Source organism: Hemitrygon akajei, chromosome 10 (assembly GCF_048418815.1).
Source record: "Hemitrygon akajei chromosome 10, sHemAka1.3, whole genome shotgun sequence".
Lineage (NCBI taxonomy): Eukaryota > Metazoa > Chordata > Chondrichthyes > Myliobatiformes > Dasyatidae > Hemitrygon > Hemitrygon akajei.
In genome coordinates, this window is record NC_133133.1 from 117,640,462 (window position 1) to 117,662,548 (window position 22,087).

Sequence of the window (22,087 nt, forward strand, 5' to 3'; positions counted from 1 at the left end):
ATTTGAAAACTGTTAAATGAGACAGCTGAAAGCAATGCTCACCTGCAGCTCATACAAATCATTGCTATACTTTCCATACTCCACCATTCCTCCAAATACCAGAATCCTGGTACCATCACAAATGAAACCATAAGCTGCGCAGCCTGGTGGGATATCCCCTCTAACGGCAGGAATGAACCACTGGTTTGTGGCTGCAATAAAATATTCACAGAACAAAGGAAGACAGGGTTGAATGCACTGTGTAAAACAATTTCATGGAAAAAATGTGTTGTCCTTCATATTTAGTACATTTCACTACTGAAAATTCATTTTTAAAGGATATTATTATTACTTAAACTGCCATTAAAACAGGCTTAAAAGTTACCACTGTTGGGACAAAACTTTCAATCCACCAAGAGGACCACATAGTTTGGAGGCTTGTGTGCCTCAATAACCCCAGAGAACTAAGCTGGCTGGAGTCAGGGCTTTATGCTTTGGCTCTTGGTAGGGTCATCCATGCCAAACAAGTCAAAGGGTAAAGGCCAATGGTCCACCAATCCTCCCAGTTTGGGGGTTCAGATCAGGGCTAACAACCCTGACTGGTAAAACAGAACTGTTATGGAAACAGCAATGAAGAATCCTTCTACATCTGAGTGGCCAAGGACACACAGAGATGGAAGACCTCCATTGCTGCCCTAAACGCCAGCAGTGTAACGAGCAGTAAGTAAAACTTTCAATAGGAAATATTCACTGAAGTTGGCAATAGAAAATCTTTGATTTAAACCTTCGATTAGATTATCTTATTATAATATACACCAGGGTGCAATGAAATTCCTTTAATGCATTAAGCAAATGCTTCACATCATAAATGGGTCTAGAAGAAGACAATGTTCATTCGTCCTCTTAGGCATTCCTTGGGGTTGAAGAGGACTTGCTTCCATTTGGGTTTTGTGGGTTCCAGGTGCCTGAAGCAACCAACATGCACCCTGCAGAGTCTGGCTCAGCTGGTGCAGGAATTGACTGACAGGGTGGGTGGATGGGTAGTGGGCTCCTTCTGTCATTCATGGTCCTGTCAAAACTAACTCAGTGCTATCCTAAATGCTCCTTTGCCATTTTGTTCAGACATAATCATCACAAGTCAGTGAGGATATTAACCATTTTCAAGGAGGATTTGAGAACACCCTTGAACTGTTTACTCTGCCCACTTATTATTCTTTTGACGTGAAGATATTTGGAATAGAGTGTCACCAGGTGTAATTAGGGCTTTAATATTGGGTTTGTTGACATGGAAGAGGACTCTGATGTTGGCCGGAGGATTTTGCGAAGACAATATTGATAGCACAGTAACCTGACACATCCAGGACTGTGGTGTTGCTGGACTAGTATTTTCCGGAATAAATTTTAAACTCAAAAGTCGGGACACCAGTGAATGGGGAGGGAGCACAGGAAACATCACCTGGTATGCCTGATGTTGAACCATCAGGATATCTGAATGGTCAGATAGAGATTCCTCAGTTTTATTGCATCTCTCCCACACCTGGGGGCTTAGCACAGGTAATGCATGTTATTGAAGCTTACAGGAGACAGGTTCACAACTGCCCTACAGACCTCGGTTCCAGTTTGAGTCTTGATCTTCAAGCACTCATTTCCTCATTACGGACAAACAATTCCTCAAGCATATGTACATCTAAGACATTAATTATAGCAATATGTCTTTTCTTTTTGGAAAATATGATGCATTTTGTAAAATGTGCAGAAAGAACAATATACAGAAGAATAAAAAAACCAGATCTTTAAAATGAAAATTATTTTTTAACGAAGTTTTGCTTAGACTGCAAATGTAGTGAAAAAGACACGTACATTGATTCTAATGTGTCCCAGTCACCCTGCTGCACAGGAACAGTTTTGTATTTCCACATCACTTGATTAGTAGGCAGCCATCAACCCTAGGGTTTGCGCCTCTGGTGGTCTGTGTCCAGTCCAGGGAGCAAGACTGGGCAGGAAGATTTGCAGCGGGTCCCCCCCCCCCCCCCCACGTCACTGATGTAGTCCAAGGGAAGGGCAAGCACTGACACAGCTTGGCACCAGTGTTGTTGCAGAGGTTGCCAGAGTGAAACTGTATGCAACATCAAACTGCCTTGCAGTTCCTGGCTCCAGATTATTTCCTCAGGTTTTACTCCCAAAGCCTTTCCCATGGGTGGGTATGGCCGCAAGGCAGCAGAGGTTTAAAATCAGAGTCTTCCTTCTCCTAGGCGCACTGCGGTCCAAGGCTGATGAGCCCTACCTGCCCGAAGCAAATGGTTTTGAGAAGCCAGTGGTCCATCTTTGCCCATTCTCCTGTCAGTAGAAACAATTCCACCAGGCCTAGTAGCTAAGTTACTCGTGAAGCCCAGGAGTTGGAGTTGGTTGTCTGAGGCTGTTAGAGTTGCAAGCCATTTGGAGCACTTGGGAGGTTATTCCCCACTACCACCCCTAGCTATGACAACCTTAATCACGATTATACCCCAAAATACCTCAGGACAACTAGAATATTGCTGCAAATCATTACATTTTTAGCTTACACCATAAGACGTTACTTGATATTGGTTTATTACTGTCACACGTGCTGGCTACAGTGAAAAGCTTGTCGTGCGTACTGTTCATACAGATCAGATCATTACACAGTGCATTGAGCTAGAATAAGGTGAAACAATAACAATGCAGAATAAAGTGTAACAGCTACTGAAAGAGTACAGCACAGGTAACCAATAAAGGCCAATGCAAAAATTCTATATATAAATTCCAGTCAAAGAATGATGCCAAACCTCTATCTCAGTGAGTTTTATTTGGGTAACAATGCAAAAATGCTACTATTCTGAAAATTCCATTGATTAACATGAAAAATTGTATGATCCCATACAACACACACTAATTGCTGGAGGAACTCAGCAGGCTAGGCAGCATCTATAGGACTTATAAATTACAAGGGCACAATCCCTGGTCAATACTGAATTTACTTGCAGGATCACAATCAGCCTTAAGACAACAGTCTTGGAGAGCTTCCATGCCTATGTGTCCTGTATTTGACCACCAAGGATTAGCTCACTCTGGTATCCTTCTACCATTCACTAAATAGGACCACATACTAAATATGCTTATTGGGCAAGTTCTTGGAGATGGCAGTATCCATTGAATCAAATTAATGCATTTTAAGTGACAAAATCAAGGGAAGAGCTATTGGAACACTAGAGATTAGATTAATGAATTCCAGAGAAAATAAATAGAATACTTGAGCTGAAGAAGTAAGATATATAGGTGAATGTTTAAAGTATAAAGAGTTACACTTTATATTTTTGGATCTCAAATGTTTTATGACAGACAAACATTTAAAAACTCAGCAGCTACCTAATATTCTTGCATTTACAGATATCAAATTAAAATGTTCCCTCCCATATAATTCATTGCAAATGTTTTTTAAAAAGTACCAAAAAAAGTTGACAGAAAATTGGAACTAGAACAGTTTGTGCAAATTAAAATAACATCAGGATTTCCCGCCAATATTATCGGTACAACAGTGTGTTTTGCATAGCAAAGACATGCACAGCAGGGGGAGCACTATAGAAAGTGTAATTTCTGGAAATTCTCCAAGCAGCAATTTTAAAGCACATCCAAAAAATGTAAACAAGATTGAAGCAGATTTGCGATTTGCTGCAACTCATTACAAAAAATATCATAGCTCAAAAACTCACACAGTCTTGGTCCAAAACCAGTAAAAACATGCCCAAAATTACTGTAGAGCAAAGCACAAATATTGAAATTCCCCTCTCCACAACCCCCTCAGAAAATGAAACAATAATTTGCATTCATAGAGGACCTCAAATCTTGTAAAACATCCCATAAAGGACAAAGGGACAATAGTTAAATATTTGACACCAAGGCACAAGTCCAGGTGACCCAAAGTGTAGCCAAAGATTTAAGGGACTTTCTTAAAAGGAAAGAGAAATATACACGTGGATTGCAGGCGTAAAAATTATGGATTGATGATAAAGTGCTGTGCTAATCTGACACATGGTTGCTACTGTAGTGATGCAAAGATCACATCATTCTCAATAAGATCACTGAAAGCTACACCAAATACTTTTCTAAATTTGACACAATTAAAACAAATTTGGAATTACAAGTTGGCATCTATAATGGTAGTTCAAAGACAAGTCTTATGTCCTTTATGAAAGGAAATGTACTAATATAATCCAGAGTAATTTTAACAAAAAATCATTCATATTTTAAAATTAAATAAAAACAGCCAGATTAGGATCTCTTAAACAAAACATTGGGAAAATATAAAGGGAAAAATTAATGATGCAGCAGTATACAAAGTGAGAGTGATCACGTGGAAGGTTGAGCATTGGGGTACAAAGCTAACAGTGAAAAGGCAAATAGTGATGTACACTGGGGAAATAGCAGAATTATCATTAAAAATTCTACCCTGCTGTTATGACTATCGAATGAATGTCTTACAATAAGACGGCCTCTTGACCTCACAATATACCTCGTGATGGCCTTGTACTTTATTGTCTCCATGCACCTTTTCTGTAAATGTAAGGCTATACTCTGCATTGTTATTGCTTTCCTTTGTATTAGCGCACTAATGTGATGAAATTACATATATGGATGAATCAGATCAGGTTTATTATCACTGAACTATATCGTGAAATGTGCTGTAGCAGCAGTTCAGATGGCATGCAAAATAAAATTTTATCACAATACCTCGGTACGCGCGACAACAATAAACCAATTTATCAATTACGACTGGGGGAGGCTGAACTTTTGGGTATGAAGGAGCAACTAAGAAAAGATGGGACATGGGCAGGCTATGTGGTGAGGTATGAAGGGGAAACTAATCACATGAAGGGAGGGTGAAAGAATGGGTAGTGGAGACATAAGAGATACTGGAAACTGGAGCTCAGGGAGGGCGGAGCAGAATCTGAAGGAGTACTGGGATGGGGTGGAGAGCCTACATCAGGACTGGCAGAAGGAACAGTGGAAAATGAAAGGATAAAGTGGGATCAACCTGCTGGAGGAACTCAGCAGGTCAGGCAGCACCAGTGGAGGAACAGCTAACATCCTGGGCCAGAGACTGGTGAAGGATCTCGGTCCAACACGTCAACGGTTCAGTTCCCTCAACAGATGCTAACCGACTTGCTGAATTCCTCCAGCATGTTGTGTGTGCTGTACTGCAGAATCTCTGGCGGCTGAGATAGCGGGGGAGGGAGGAGGAGGAGGAGGCGGGGTCACGCACAGGGAGCACGCTGATTGGCTGCGAGGTTAATCCCTCGGACGGCAGTCCCCAGCGTCCGTGTCAACAAAGAGAGTGGACGCGCTCGCCCCCTGCCGCCCGGCGGTCCGGCCACCCGTGGTCCCTCCTCCTCTGACCCGGCCCCAGCCCACTCCCGTATCAATAAAAAAACGGGCCGGGGACGGACAGCGGGCCTAGGGGTGAACTAATTCCCCTTTAAAACCCCTCAACAGCGGCTAAGTAAGGATAATGGGGCTGGCTGCTGCCTCACCCACCATTTACTCCCCGTTCCCTCAAATCGTGCATATAAGAGGTGGCCGGTAATTAAACTCTTGCCTCTCAATTACCAGGGTGGGTGACAACCGGTGTTGGCGGCGGAATTCAACTGCCCTGGGGCCCGCAGCACTGTTACCGCCGCCGGGATCCTCCCGCCCGGCGGTGAGTTCCATAGCCTCCCCTCACAATGACTTAAGCAGAGAAATTGAGCGCACTGACAGCTGGACAGGAGCTACCCTAGCGCCCCCAGATCAAGTGCGGAGTTGAATGAATTCCGGCCGCTGCAGCCGCCAGTTCGTGATGACAAGTGACCGGGTGGGACGGGTCCCGGCCGCTGCAGCCGCCAGTTCGGGATGACAAGGGACCAGGTTGGATGGTTCCCGGCCGCAGTAGCCGCCGGTTCGGGATGACAAGGAGCCAGTCAGGACAGTTCCCGACGGCGGTAGCTACCAGTTCGGGGTGACAAGGGACCAGGTTAAGCAGTAACAGCCGTGCTTGCCGCCACTTCGGTCGGACAGCTCTCGCCCGCAGCAGCCGCCGGTCCGGAACGAGCGCAGCAGCCAGTTTGGGGCCGAAGAGTCAGTTTGCGGATGGTGGTGTCAGTTACCGGCAGCTACAGCCGCCGGTTCAAGCACCAACGGCCCGTCCGCCATCTTGGAGACTGGCAGCAAATGGCGCCCAGCCGCTGTGTTTTTTGTTGTTGTCGTCTCCCTGCCCCCTCGCCGCCCACCTGTGTTGTAGACATGCAGCTCGTCCACGATCCCCTCGTTGCCGCCGCCGAAGATGATCATTAGCTCTTTGATGGCAACCACGCGGTGACCGTGTCGGGGCCGCGGCACCGGTCCGGTGGCTCCGGTTACCCGTCTCCATTTGGGAGAGGGAGCCGCCATCTTACTACGCCCTCCCCAGAGTGCAGCGCTCCGGCCCCGCCCCCTCCAAGTGCCCGGATGGGTAAACAGAGGAGGAGCCCGGCCTGGCGGGATCGCTTGGTCGGCGACCCGTACCCGGAGAACGTGAGGGAAAAGTAATGACTTATTTCGCTGCCTTTTATATCACCTTGGCTTAATGTTACAGAGGGGATGGGAGGGCGGAATCATAGACACTTTTACATCAGATTCTGCAAATGGCAATCCAGACCAACACACACAATGCCTGAGCAGTTTAGGCAGGATCTATGGGAAGGAATGAACGAACAGTCGACGTTTCGGGACGAGAATGTTCAGCAAGACTGGAAAGGTCGGGGTGTGTGTGGTGGGGGGAGGTAACAATAAGAAAGTGGAGAAGAGTCACTATGTGAGAGACGGAAGGAGGAGGGGCACCAGGGTAGGGTTAGGGTTAGGCAGAAGAGGTAAGAGGACGGGGGGGGGGGGTAATTGAAGGGCGGGAGGGGTGAACACATTACCAGAAGTTGGAGAAATTAATGTTCATGTCATCAGGTTGGAGGCTGCCGAGCTGGAATATGAGGTGTTGCTCCTTCAACCTGAGAGTGTGGCCTCATCATAGCCAAACAGGAGGCTATGGGCTGACTCTTCAGAGTAGGAATGGGGATTGGAATTAAAATGGATGGCCACTGAGACTGGAGGTGCTCTGCAAAGCAGTCCCCCAATCTTCTTCAGCTTTTTACTTCATCCCCCTCCTCCACCCACCTGGCTTCACCTATCACCTAGTTTGTCTTCCTTTCCTCCCCCCCCCCCCCCATTTTCTTCCTTAGCCTTTCCAGTCCTGAAAAAGGGTCTTAGCCTGAAACATTGACTGTTCATTTCCAGATGCTGCCTTACCTGCTGAGTTCTTCCAGCATTTTGTGCGTGAGGGTGGAATATTACTATCTATACCTTGCTGCCCTTAATGATCACCTTAGTCTAAAGGTACAGAGGGACTATGAGGGAAGAATATTGCCATTCTCTGCAGCATTTTATATCAGTATAAGAAAGAGAGGGAATCTTCTTTTAGGATCGTCACCTCGTCATGGTGGAGAGGCTTGTGAGTTCCTGAGACCCCAAGAGTGATGCTGTCTGGTGTTTAGCTCCTGGCAGGTTCACCCATGGCAGTAAAGTTGAGGAGGTTTGAGACAAAGATTGATCCAACCAAGACCTCTGCGCTGGAGCTGGGGGAAAATGACACATCACAACAGCAGTGAAGGTGAAGGAAGCTGCAGCTGTGAAGGGTCCCTGTCATCTTGTATTCCTTGACACTGGACCTGAACCCCAGAGATCATGTGGTGGCTGCCTGTGTATCAGCCTCCCCACATTAAACAAAGTCATGCACAGACATTGTCCATTAAGGGAATATTCTTGGGAGAATATCATCTCGAGTGGTTGCAGTACTACTAGAGATGGAATGTTGAAGGAAAAATATTGTTTTTCTATGCTGATGTTTGTATCATATTAGTATAAAAGTACAGAGGGAATTTGAGGATTCTCATACATATTGTAAATTGTCAGCATAAACTGCAGTTTTTAAAAATAACTAGAATATACCCTGTAAATATATGCCTCTGACAATACACTTGATCTGTGATTTAAAGTTTAAAATTGGTTTCAATCAAGGCTTTTAAAAGTGAAAATCAAAAATAAAAACTGCAGATGCTGGTCATCTAAAATAAAAACAGAAAATTCTTGAATCTCTTAGCAGGTCAGTCTGCATCTGTAGGGGAAAAAGGAGAGTTAATATTACAGGTTGAAAAACCTTCTTCATTTGAACTCGAAAGGAGACCAGGATGACCATGGGAATAAGCTGTAAACAAGATTATCTGGTCAATGAGTGAATGAGAGCAGTTACAGAGCAAAGACAGACTAAAGAACATAAGAATTACGAAATGTAGAGCAAGAGACATGCCCAGCAGGTCAGATTGGTGATGTTCCCAAATCCCACAATAAATAAACAAGCTGAGCTAATGTCAGATGATAGATAGAGACAAGCAGTTCAAGGCATCCTAAGTTATAGAATTCAGTATAGACCAGAAGGAAGATTCTGTAATAGGGATTGAGAGGGAATAACTAGCAAACCTATTGGGAATGAGCAGGGTAATGGCATTGATGGGATTTCTATACAAAAAATCAGTATAGACTGTATGGCCCAAGTTGCCCAGACTTTGGTCACTGCTATTTTACAACAATCTCATTTGGTCTCCTAATAAACTATTTTACAAAAGGAGACTCCTTGTGGTTTTATTTAAGGACTTACTTAATATGGCCAGTGTCCTTTGTAAAATAATCGACAAGTAGTCTCTGCCATTGAGCAGTGACACAGCTGGTAGAGCCACTTACTTACAAACTTAGCCATCGGGCATCAATCCTGACTTTGAGTGCTGTCTGTATGGAGTTTGCGTGCTCTCCTATTGTCACCTTGGGTACACCAATCCCCTCCCACATCCCAAAAATGTGCAGATGGGCAGTTCATTATCCATTATCAAAGGACTGGGGGTATTAGTAGATAAGACATTTGCCGCAGGCTACCCAGATTTACATTCATTTATTTATCACATGCATTGAAACAGTGAAATGTGTTGTTTATATTAACAACCAATACACCCTAAAGATGTGCTGGGGCAGCCTGCAAGTGTTGCCATTCATGACTGGTCCATTTCAATTTATGATCAATGGTGGCTCCCAGAATATAGATGGTCAGGGGTTTGGCTGTTGAATCCAACATTACATGGTTGAATCTGTCATGTTGGAGATAGTCAATGTATTGGCATTTTTGTGGCGTAAGTGTTACTCACCTGAATGTAGGAATGGGCTGTTTCATTTGCAGGGGAGTTGGAAGTAAGTTTGAATAATGTGCATCTGTCAACAAATGTCCCACCTCTGTCCGTGTGACAGAAAGCGGAACAGGGTTGAGATATCAAAACTCAGCCATGATTGAATAGTGGAACAGACTCAATGCACCAAATGGCCTGACTCTGTTCCTATATCTTATGGAAAGGAGATTATTGACGAAGTAGACGTTTGAGCTAGGGGCAGAATCTTGAGGAACACATATAGTCATGTCCTGGGGCTAGGCTGATATCTGACAGCCACAACCATCTTGTGCCAGATAATGATGACAGACAGAACATTTTCCTTATGATGACCTTCGATTTCCGTTACACCATGATATCTCGATGCCACACTCAGTCAAGTTTGGGATGATGTCTACTCATTACTACCACCAGGGAGAAGGTACAGAAACCTAAAGACCCACACTCAATGTTTTAGGAATAGCTTCTTCTGACATCTGAATGGTCCGTGAATCTATTAATACTACCTTGCTATTTCTCTCTCTTTCTGCACTATTTATTTACTTATTGGAACTCGGCTGGTCAGGTAACATCTATGGAGATGAAAAAAAAACAGTCAAAGGTTCAGCCCAAGACACTTCATCAGGACTGGAAAGGAAGAGGGAAGAGTGGTGCCACAACAACAAGCTCTCACTCAATGTCAGCAAAACCAAAGAACTGATTATCGACTATAGGAGGAAGAAGGAAAAGGTTTATGAGCCAGTCTTCATAAGGGCATGAGAGGTGGAGAAGGTCACTAACTTTAAATTGCTTTGTGTTGTCATATCACAATGCTATCACATGACAATGCCACTACTTTTTTTAGATGTTCATGTAGATCTGGCATGTCATCTAAAACTTTAACAATAGATGCATAGTGGAGAGTATCCTGACTGGTTGCATCATGGCCTGGTATGGAAGCGCCAAGGTCCAAGAATGGAAAGTGTACAAAATGTGGTGGATACGACCCAGACTATTTCAGGTAAAGCCTTCCTCATCATTGAGCACATGTACATGGAGCATGTCATAAGAAAGCAACATACATCATCAAGGACACCATGATCCAGGCCATGCTCTCTCCTTGCTACTACCTTTGGGCAAGAAGTCCAACATCACCAGATTCTGGAACAGTCAGTATCCTACAACCATTAGGCTCTTAAGCCAGACTGTATATCTTCACTCACCTCAACTCTGAATGATCACACACTTTAAAGGACTTTGCAACTCATATTCTCAGTATTATTTGTTCACTTTCTTCTTTTTGGTCTCCAAATTTGAGGAAGGACATTCTTGCTATTGAGGGAGTGCAGCATAGGTTCACAAGGTTAATTCTCAGAATGGCGGAACTGTCATATGTTGAAAGATTGGAGAGACTGGGCTTGTATACACTGGAATTTAGAAGGATGAGAGGGGATCTGATTGAAACATATAAGATTATTAAGGGATTGGACACGCTGGAGGCAGGAAGCGTTCCTGCTGATGGGTGAGTCCAGAACTAGAGGCCACAGTTTAAGAATAAGGGGTAGGCCATTTAGAAGAGATGCGGAAAAACTTTTTCACCCAGAGAGTGGTGGATATGTGGAATGCTCTGTCTCAGAAGGCAGTGGAAGCCAAGTCTCTGGATGCTTTCAAGAGAGAGATAGAGCTCTTATAGATAGCGGGGTCAAGGGATATGGGGAGAGGGCAGGAACGGGGTACTGATTGTGTATGATCAGCCATGATCACAGTGAATGGCGGTGCTGGCTAGAAGGGCCGAATGGCCTACTCCTGCGCCTACTGTCTGTTGTCTATATTGTGTATTTTAATTTGCTCAGCTTGTCTTCTTTTGCACATTGGTTGTTTGTCAATCTTTTTATCTATAGTTTTTCATAAATTTTATTGTATTTCTTTATTTTTCTGTGAATGCCTGCTAGAAAATGAATCACAGGTTTGTATATGGTGATGTATACGTACTTCGATAATAAACTTACTTTGACTTTGATAATAAATGTGATTCTGGTTGCTCATCTCCAGAATTCAGCTCCTTGGTTTAAAGCTGTGATTAGATCTAGAGCTGAGTGTTCCCAGCAAAACCCAAAATGAGCATTGATGAGCAGGTTCTTGGTGAGTGAATACAGCTTCCATCATGTTGTTGATAATTCAGATTTATTTATAATACTTACATTGAAACATACAGTTGTCTGTGTTAACAACCGACATGACCTAAGAATACACTAGGGGCAGCCCACAAGTGTCACCAGACATTCCAGCGTCAGCATAGCATGCTCGTGGTGACTGAGAGTGATCTGCTGGATTAGAGTTGTTCTGCCTTTTGTGAACAGGACGTACCTGGGCAATGTTTTCCACATTTTTGGCTCGATGCCAGCATTGGCTACAGCTACAATAGTTCTGGAGCACAATGTACTACAGCTGGAATAAATCTGTGTCAAGGTGCTTTTTGCTGTCAGCTGATTCTTCATACTGTGGAATGAATCAAATTAGATGAAGATTAGCTATTGATAGATAGATAGATACTTTATTCATCCCCATGGGGAAATTCAACTTTTTTTCCAATGGTAGGCTAGTCTCGGAAATGTTAGCAGAATTCCTTCACTGATTTTTTTTTGAGAATGTAGTAATTTTATGGTTGCTGTTACCTATCTATCTTATTTTAATTCCAGATTTGTTTGATACCCCAGCTGTCCTGGGGGGATTCAAACTCATATTTCTGCGTTAGTAGTCCAGAAGTCTGGCTGCTTATCCAGTACCAAAGGAAACCTAAAATAGTCTTTAAATCAAGGTTCAACCAAAATAAGGCTTGTTTGCAGCACTTCCTTTGTTTTTATCTGAACTATTGCAGAGATAGTGTCTTTACTGAAGAGAGATTTAATAATGTTCTTGAAAATAGCTCAAACTGCTGCCTTTTCTAAAATAATCATTAGGAAATGTGTCTTGGCCTCAATATGACTCAGAGGAGTTTCGAACCAATGAATTATAACTGTTATTGTAATTGAGGAAACATAGCAGCAAGCTCTCTCGGACAGCTATGTGACCATGTTCAGATCCTTTACTATTTCAGTTGAGGCATAGATAATAAGTACTCGATGCAAATGAATGAAATTATGCACCTGAAAATGAATCTCAGGGTAGTATATGGTGACATATGCATACTTTGATAATAAATTTACATTGAACTTTGAAAAGATGTCCCCTGCCACAATGCAATTACTGCACTGCAGTGTCAGCAGAGTTGATGTCTTTTCTAAAATGACCTGCAAGGATTACCTGAATAATCCTGAGAAAAAGACAGGTATTTGCAAGTGACAGAAAAAAACGCCGTAGTTCCACTTGAACAGCAACTAAATGCTGAATTAAGTTGTTGTTTCCTTAATACCTTGTAGTCTTAGAGGTGCCATATAGCAGAAAATATTACTTGGTAAAATCCTGCTGTATCAATCAAATAATGTATGATCTCACTCAATGAATAGACTTACTATTAGTATTAGTTTTAAGCACTGTTCCCTCTAACCTGAGCGGCGCAGGGCCTCATAATAATTGTGATGTTTCTGTGCACAGAGCTTTTGTTGCCACGCAGCTGGAATTGAACGCAATTAGAAAAAGTTTATGAAACGTGAAAGATTTTCTTTGTTGTACTGTATTTCATTAATAAATAAATTTAAAAGTATGTGAACTTTCACTCTAAATATTCATCATAATAGGCATTTTACAAATAAAACACTTAAAATATCACGTGGTTTTCAGGCCATGTAAAAATTTCCTGCTGAAAGCAATGGTTGGTCCACTCAGCTGTAAAAATATTAGAGGGAACTTTGGTGTTAATTGATACATTTGCCAATACATCCTATTTATTGTACTACATATACACTATTTCCTGTGGCTATATTTCATAATATCTCTGTAATAAGAGATATAAGACACAAGAACAGAATTAGGCCATATGCTCCATTAGCGTCTACTCCACAAGCTCATCTGTCCTATCATTTAATGCAGAGGCATCATCTCTCTGTCTCCCAAATATTACTTTCTGGGCATTTCACTGTTTATTTGGTGCCTGTTAAACATGAAGCATCAAAATACCCATCCAAACAGAAATTGTACCATCTATGTTCTATCAATGTCAGTTTAGATTCTGTTTGCTGTGTCCCATTTTCTTCTGATAATTAAAATATTTTTAGTTTACAAAGGAACTTGAAATGAAAAGACCTGAATTATGAGCTGTTGGGAAAGGCAACTAATTGAGCAAGCAGAGGCTAAATCAATCCAAAAATTAAAACCAAACGGCCAAGGATTCTTATAGTTCCAACAGATGCTAAGGATAAAACAATTCAATTTTTTATGGATTCTATTTCGCAGTAAGTTTAAGCATGTACCTAAAATTATCGAGACACAAGACACTGCAGATGCTGGAATCTGATGCAAAGAGCAAACTGCTGGAGCAACTCAACAACTTAACCACATAACGCATTATCCACTTCCCTCCACAGATGCTTCCTGACCAACTGAGTTCCTCAGCAGCTTTTTTTAAATCTAAAATTATCCTTGTGCTTACAAGTATCTCTATTTTTACCAGACTGCCATTATCTGCTTTGCAAGTGATATTTTTTTTCTGATCCTATAGTTTTAGAAGGTAAAAACCTGGAAACCCAGCTACTCCAGAGATCCCAGTGCAATTCTGTCAATTTGGAGAATTCAGTTGTGGGTTTTTTGCATAATCTTGCTTTCTTTCAAATGCTTTAAAACACATCTTCAAAATAAATTTTATAGGTCTTTACTAGATATAAACCACTATTAACAAACACTTAATTTCATTTCAGATTGAGCTGACCTCAGATAGGAAAGGAAATGTGCATACTTTTTATATATGAAAGGATGATGAAAGAAAGCAAAACAATAATTACTAATAAAAAATATATAGATTATCTTAGTGAAAGATTTTTCAGATATTGCACTGTGGATGTAACAAAATCATTTATAATGAATAAGATTCAGATAGATAAATGGATTGATCTTAGAGTAAGTCAAAAGGTCGGCACAACATTATGGGCCGAAGGGCCTGTACTGGACTGTACTTGTCTATGTTCAATGATAATTTCCTTACTACTTGTGGTGAACTAGATATACCTGTCTGACTGCTCCTGTGGCTCCTCCCACAGACCCTGCTGACTGCCCCTGTGGCTCCTCCCACAGACCCCTGTATAAAGGCGACTGTGGCCTGCTGCTCTCCCTCATTTTCCCAGGATGTAGTGTTGTTCTTCAGTCAATAAAAGCCGATATCTCACTTCCTAAGTCTCAGCGTGAGTTATTGATGGTGCATCACTACTGTGTACTTTTAGGATGTGGAACTGAAATAAATCCATATAAAGTTGTAAACATTAGAAACAGGAGCAGAAATACAGTACACCATAATGGTCTCAGATCTCTGCTATTGAGCAGGATCATGGTTCTTTTTTAGATTTAGTACTAAATCCTTAGTCCTATTCTTAATCTTCCATCCATGTTCCCCTATCAAACACCTGTGACCTGTGCTTTTGTCCCTTAGTGTAACATGGTTCAAATTATGGAATTCATTATTTGAGGAGAGGTTGAGCAAGTTAGAGCTTTTCTCTTTGGAGCGAAGGAGGATGAAAGGCGACTAGATAGAGGTGTACAAGATGGTAAGAGGCATAGATTGAGTGGTTAGGCAGAGACTTTCTTCCCAGGGCAGAAATAGCTAATACAAGAGTCATAATTTTAAGGTGAATGGAGGAAAGTGTAGGAGGATGTCAAAGATATTTATTTTACCCACAGAACATGAGTGTGTGGAAGGCACTGCCAGGGGTGATGGTGGAGGCATTAGGGATATTTTAGAGACTCGTAGATCAGTACAAGGATGATAGAAAAGTGGAGGGCTATGTCAGAAGGAAGGGTTAGATACTGTAGAACTTAGAATACATTAAAAAGCTGGCACAACATCATGGGCAGAAAGGCCTGTATTAAGCCATAGTGTTTGTTTATTCATTTTTATTTGGAAATACAGTGTAGAATAGGCCCTTCCGGCCTTTCAACTGGCTCCACCCAAAAACCCGACAACCCCGCAACCTAGTCACAGGACAATTTACAATGGCCCATTAACCTACTAACTGGTACATCTTTGGACCAGAGCACCCAGAGAAAACCCATGCATTCCATGAGGAGGACGTACAGACTCCAGACTTATAGAAGACACCAGGATTGAACTCCCTATGCCCTGAGCTGAAATGGTGTTGCAGTAACCACTACATTATCATGTTCAAAGTTCTATGTTTATTATTCTAAAGGGTCAAAAATCCATCTTCAAAAACACCATAAACTGACACTGCAACAAAGGAGGCTTAGCCCATTTTGCCTCAGCCAATCTCTTAGAAGAACATTTGAACTAACATCCAGCTCACTGAAAAAATTACACCTGAAGGCTAATGTTATAAAATGTGTTTCAGAGCATTAGTTTCTTCCTCATTGTGTTTCTACATTGTTGTTCAAGTGCAGACAGCAGATCTTTTGCCTCCACACAGGAAGTTTTTGGGAATGAAATCTTGTGTTTAAGCACATTCCGGGGAGGCACCGAGGGAGTGGTGTGCTTTTGGAAGTGTCATCTTTCAGATAGGATGTTAAGCAGAAGCCTGCTTGCAGCTGCCTTGATACTACCTAGTAAAGCATGAAGTCATTCCCAGTTTTTCTAACCAACATTTTTCCAAAAATCAACAACACTAGAACAGATCATTAAATCTTTACTTTTCACAGGAGCTTCCATTCTGCAAATAGACTGCCTTATTTCCCTAACTACAGTAGCGACCACATTTCAGAAGACTTTGTTTGCTATACTACAACTAGGGAAGTTCTAAAAGAGATATGCAATATACTATATATATGCAAATCTTTCTTCCATTTTTGTATAATCTCAAGTATCTAAACACACTCTGAGAAGAAAACAGTAACAAAGACTGGATATTTCATACTGGACTTCCACATCTTCTAAATGACACCACCAAACACATTTATACAGAAGTAACTTGAGTATTGAATATGAGGTGGTTATTTGTGACCTCACTTTGTACTGTATATACTAAGCAAGAATAAGATTATGATCTTAAAGGAGAACAATGTCAAAAGTAGAATATAATCTGCATTGGATGCCGATTTTCAACTCCCATAAAACAGCCTCCCCTTTATGGACTCTGTCTATACTTTTCGCTGCCTCAGTAAAGCAGCTAATACAATCAAAAATCCCACCCACCCCAGACATTCTCCCTTCTCCCCCTCCCATCAGACAAAAGATACAAAAGCTGAAAACATGTACTACCAAGCCCAAAGACAGCTTTTATCCCACTGTTATCAGACAGTTGAACAGACTTCGTGTATGATAAGATGGACTCTTGGTCTCACAATCTATTTCGTTATGATCGCACACTTTATCATTTACCTGCGCCACATATTTTTGGTAGTTTTGCTCTTTATCTGCATAATTTTTGTTTTACCTTATTCTAGCTTGATGCACTCTGATCTGTATGAAGAGTTTGCAAGTCAGGCTTTTCACTGTATCCCGGTACATGTGGCAACTATGTATAAGCCAATACCAAAATCGTGATTTATATATATAATGAGGTCATTTGACTACTATCAACTACTTGTTTTTTCCTGCCTAAATAATTGGTAGGTAATTCTTAGGAGTTTGTAGAGGATTTGGAGGAAAATTTGTGGCATTAACAATAACATCCATGGCACATCAAAAACAATTATTATCAGGCCTGTGAATTTGCGAGCGGCCAGCTTGCAAGCAACAGATGGATGACTGCTTAGGTATACAGATTGACTCCTATACCTGTTATTAAACCTGACTGTAATTTTCAACTACAAACAGTTGGACTACACATTTTGCCAGATTCGGTTAAAGGGATTGTTGAAAAGCCATTTAAGAAACAGCCAAAAAAAAAATTGTAATTTTCCAGATCTACTAAGGTAGAAGATATCCAAAAGCAGAAGTCTGCATCTCCATCCAGCCTATGAACTGAGACCTTCTCTGCTCTTACCGAAGACCCTGTGGCAATACTCCAAAGAAATACAGGGAGCTGTCCCCTGTGTCACCAACCAGTTCAGTGTCACACCTGTATACAGAGTATATCTACAGCTTCAACAAATGTGTAAGGTAGGCTGATGAATATAGTCATCAGCCTTTTCCTACTCTTGCCTCCAGCAACTCTTCTAAGACTAAGTTTGACCCAGGTGGTAAATCAAAAACTGCAAATGCTGAAAATCTGATATAAAATCGAAATGCGGAATAGCAAGTCAAGCAGAATCTGTGGCGATAGTTTTTCACTGATAACAGAATCAAGGCCAGAGTGTGTTGAAATGGAGGCTTAAACTGGGTAACTGGAAGCTTTGTTTCATGCTTATGAACTGAACATGGTCTGTAGTAGATTGGATTTCTGACTATGCACGATCTTCCAAGAATTCACCTTGCAGTTCCAGAAGAAACAAGCCAGGACACTATGGTAGCACATAGAATGCTGGAGGAACTCAGTAAGTCAGGCAGCATCAATGGAAGAGAATAAACAGTTCACACTTTGGGCTGAGACCCTTCATCAGGACAGGAAAGCAAAGGAGCAGAAGTCAGAATAAAAAGGTGGGGGAGAGGAAGGAGTACAAGCTGGAAGATGATAGGTGAGACCATGTGAGGGGGAAGGTGGGTAGGTTGGAGAAGTGATATAAAATAAGAAGCTGGGAATTCGTAAGGAAATAGTTAAATGTAATTCTTCCTTGATACAGTCCATACAAAATAGTATGGAAGTCTTTAAGACAAAATGGTATTAGCTTGGATTAGGATTGTCTTGAGAAAGTACCAGGGAACCAGCTCACAGCAATGTTTTGACAAAGTTGTGGTCTACAGCCATAATAGAGGATAATGGTGATAGACATGTTTGTCTGGGGAGGTTGAGGTCGTTGTGCAGGTCTAGGTACCAAATGCATAGAAATTTCATGAGGAAGTACTAGTGTAAGGGAGTTTGAAGGGTATAAAAAGGGACAACTCCTTTGAGCAAGGGAGAATAAAACAATGAGAGAGAAAGAGAAAGGGCTGCATGAAAGGTTGTTGGCACTCTGCAGATGAACTCATTTAGTGGAGGTGTACTAAAGAGGGCTGTACAATTGGAGTACCATTTTTCAGATAAGTCTTAAACCAAAGCCCCGATGTCTCTCACAGGTGGATATGGCACAATTTCATCAATGAGAAGAGCTATCCTGATACCCTGGCTATGTTTAGGATTATGGATGATTTGCTTCCATTCTAGTTCTGTGGTTCCTGGTATGGTTAATAAAACCAATGTGGGACAGGAAGTGTCCTACTGCAAGGTTGGATGTATAGTTTATGAGATGGTGTGCATCTTTTGTCACTAATACAGGGCAACTGTTCCCTTCTAATGCATAGACTTCCCAATTCCATTCTCAATGCTCCTTCTCTACACTTGTCCCTCAAACAACACTTAAAGCATGTTTAACATGGATGTTGTCAGGACAATGGGAAGGGGTCAGACTAGGTCTTTATTCTTTTGACTATAGGAGAATGAGGAGCAATCTATTCAATGCCATATAAGTATTTAAAATTATGAGAGGCATAAATAAGCTAGCTTAAGCTCATCGTTGGGGCATAGGTCGCAGACAGCAGCTTGCCAGAATCCTCTGTCCTGGGCCAATCTTTCAGCTTATCCCAGGTGTACCCTATCTTTTCCTTCCTCTCCCAGAGATGAAGTATTTGGAGCTTCTGCTGGTATTTCTGTAGCACTGGACTCTTACATGATGGGATTGCTAGCCGCATGCCCAACTTTCCTCCTTTTGCAGACGGGCTTGGGACCATCTGTGGCAGAGTTAAGAAATAATAGGTAATCTGACCTGTCGATGCCCAACCCTCCTCCTTTCAAAGTCAGGCTTGGGACTGTCCATGGTGGAGTTATGCATGGAAAATGTGGATGGTAACAGTCTCAGGCAGTACATAAGTAGGTAGCTTAAGCTTAGAGTGAGATGAGAAAAGTTTAAAAAAAACTTGAGGGGCAATCTTTTTGTGCACAGGGTGGATAATATATAAGTTGAGTTGCAGAGGAAGTGGTTGAGGTAGGTACAATAGTATCCTTTAAGAAGGACTTGGAGAGGTAAATGAAAGGGTGGGGCTTGGAGGAATGTTGGGAGGAAAGTGGGACCAATTGGGTGGACCCCATAGATGGCATGGATTAGTTTGACCAAAGGGCCTGTATTTGTGCAGTATTGCTCAATAACTCTAAAAGCAGGATACCTAGTCAGAATCACACTACTACTGTGCAGGGTGGCAACAAGGTACTTTTGGGAAGTTCTAAGAACTAAGCAGAAAATTCTGCAACATTTAGCTTGTGTGGAGAAAGAGTCAACTTTTCAAGTCAAGTAGCACATTCCAGACTACAGGAGTACGTGCTGAGGGACATACTGAAGCCTAGTGCAGCCACCGCAAGGGCTCAGAGAGGAGGGACCACGGTGTAGCGTTCTTTTCGTACCGCAGAGGGAGGATCCGGGTTGGAGTAAAAGAAAGCCCCTCAATTACTGTAGTAGTGTATCATCCCAGGGGGTCACAAGAGTGGCAGCAGTGTTATAGATGTGTAGGAATGTAATAGAACAGTACTGAAAGCACTGGCTTTGAATGTAAAGAATGACAATGTTAATTCTTGGAAATATTTTTATTATGAATAAAGTTTATTTTGGTTAAAAAAAACTTTTCGAGTCCATGACCTTTAGTCAGAACTGGAAAAAGTTCTGGGAAAAGGTTAACAGTTTCAAAGTTTTTTCTTTTTCTCTTTCTCAATGTACATAGTTTATGCAAATGTATGTTTCAGTATTGTTCTATGTGCAGCCGCGAACATTATTTTCTTGTGGCATTTATACCCTGGGTAGATATGCCTATGACAATAAAGTTGATCCTAATATATATTCAGGTCTGTTTTTCAAAGTGTCCTGTAACTATGCATTCCAGAAGTTATCAACCAGTGGAAACTTTTGAAAGCAGGATCTAATAAATATGACCACAAATCTCTTTAAATATTTTTGTATTCTATGGTGACGAGGAATCTAATAGTTGGTACTTGTTGAGATAACTGGATTCATTTGCCAAGATCTCATTAACTCCCTGTTGGCCATTAGACTGAATCCGCAGATGGAATTTTTATTTTGTGAAGGGAGGGAGGAAAAGAAAAGTGAATTGGAACAACAGAATCTGCTTGGGTAATTTTCCAGACATCTGGTCTTAATTTAGAAGGGATCTGCCTCTCTGTCTGCGTGGAAAGGAGGCGAAAGCAAATCAGCAAATCTGACCTAAAAAAAAAGTTTATTATTTCTGCTTGTCTCGTTCACCTAAAGCGAACCACTTCAGAAAGACTGTTTGAAAAGCTTGCCACCGATGTATTCGATCGTAGTCCTACTGTGACTTGGTAAGAGAATCCGTTTATAAATCCGCGGAGGGTTTTCGTGTGGTCCGATTGGACCAATAGTTTTTCCCTCGCCGGAGAGACGTTGAAACCTTCACTTGTGAAGAAGCCGAGCTTCCTCGTTCGAACTGGGCACATTTACTGTTATAAATCATTGGGAGAGAACAGAACTTACATCGGCCGAGCTAGACAGTAGATTATCATTGTCGGGTCAATAGAAATGGCCATCTACTCCCAAGCTGAAAAACAAGCAGCCAAAATAATTTACCCAATACCAGACAGCAGGAATGTGCGCTTTTTTCATGTTTAAAAACTCGATGTGTGCATAATGAGACAAAAATTAATGCCATGAAATAAGAGGCTGCAGATGTATTTTGTGTGCGTTGAGCCATGAGTTGTCCCCGCCGTAAACCATTGCAAACCCTGTTGTGTTTTCAAAGTGATCGTCTCGTCCCTGTGACGAGGTGGGACTTCAAGTCGTTCTCCTCTGGTTGCTCACGCTGTGCTCGGGGCCTGATTCACAGGGGCGATGCTCAGTCGCTAGCCTGATCTTTGAGGCCTTCTCTGCGGTTTTCTGTGTCCCTAGATACCGAGGTCTTGAGGTCAACTCGTCGTCACACATTGCGAAGTCTGACGCATAAATAGAATAGGGAGTTTCGTCCTCTCTAATCTATACTTCTGAAGGGGTGATAAAGATTGGTTTACACCCGGTGTGCTATCTGGAGTATAATGGGAAGTCTACTGAATTTTGTTTTAGTAAAGGGACTTTGATGTCATTATAGAAGAGAAGGTGTTGATGGGGGATGGGGAAGCGATGAGAATTCGGAGAATACCGAACGAAGTTATTGGAGATTGAGTGGAACTAGGTGCTCGATGGCGCATATAGGCTCAGTCAACCAAAGGACCAGCTTTATCTCTTTATGACTCCGATTGCACCTGATTAATAATTTACAGATGTCACGGCAGCGCAGTGGCTAGCGCAGCACTTTACAGTGCCATCGATCCAGGTTCAGTTCCTGCCGCTGTCTGTACGGAGTTTGTATCTTCTCCCTGTGACCGAATGGGTTTCCTCCCACATTCCAAAGAAGCAGGGGTTCGTAAGGGTTTGTAAATTGTGGGCATGTTGCGTTGGTTCTGGAAGCCCAGCGATGTTTACAGCTGGTGCAGCACATCCTCGGATGTTAATTGCGGATGAAAACCATGAATTTCACTGTAAGTTTCGATGTACATGTGACAAATAACTATCTTCAGGATAGTTAAGGGTGGTAGGAGTCCACTTGGCATTCACTTCCATTCCCTCTAAACCTCCAATGGGAATAGTTTCTAGCAGACTCTACCCCTGCC

The 22,087-nt window shown here is 42.0% G+C and overlaps 2 protein-coding genes across 4 annotated transcripts in view; one reads left to right on the forward strand and one right to left on the reverse strand.

The window, feature by feature from the left end:
• The window catches only part of LOC140734607 (host cell factor 1-like), a 67,419-nt gene extending 60,970 nt beyond the window's left edge, over positions 1–6,449 (reverse strand). The window contains exons 1-2 of one of the 2 annotated variants that reach the window (XM_073058813.1): positions 6,261–6,449; positions 43–191 (exon numbers count right to left, since the gene is read on the reverse strand). In XM_073058813.1, the coding sequence (XP_072914914.1) occupies positions 43–191; positions 6,261–6,420 (309 nt within the window). In that variant the 5' untranslated portion in view covers positions 6,421–6,449. Of the gene's footprint in view, positions 1–42; positions 192–1,839; positions 2,777–6,260 lie in introns of those variants that run through there. The other variant, XM_073058814.1, reaches the window with a different exon arrangement.
• A 21-nt stretch (positions 6,450–6,470) lies between these two features.
• Positions 6,471–22,087, forward strand: part of glt8d2 (glycosyltransferase 8 domain containing 2) — a 46,422-nt gene continuing 30,805 nt past the window's right edge. Inside the window, exon 1 of one of the 2 annotated variants that reach the window (XM_073058817.1) lies at positions 6,471–6,554. The gene's annotated coding sequence lies outside the window, so the exon portion shown is untranslated. Of the gene's footprint in view, positions 6,555–20,548; positions 20,747–22,087 lie in introns of those variants that run through there. The other variant, XM_073058815.1, reaches the window with a different exon arrangement.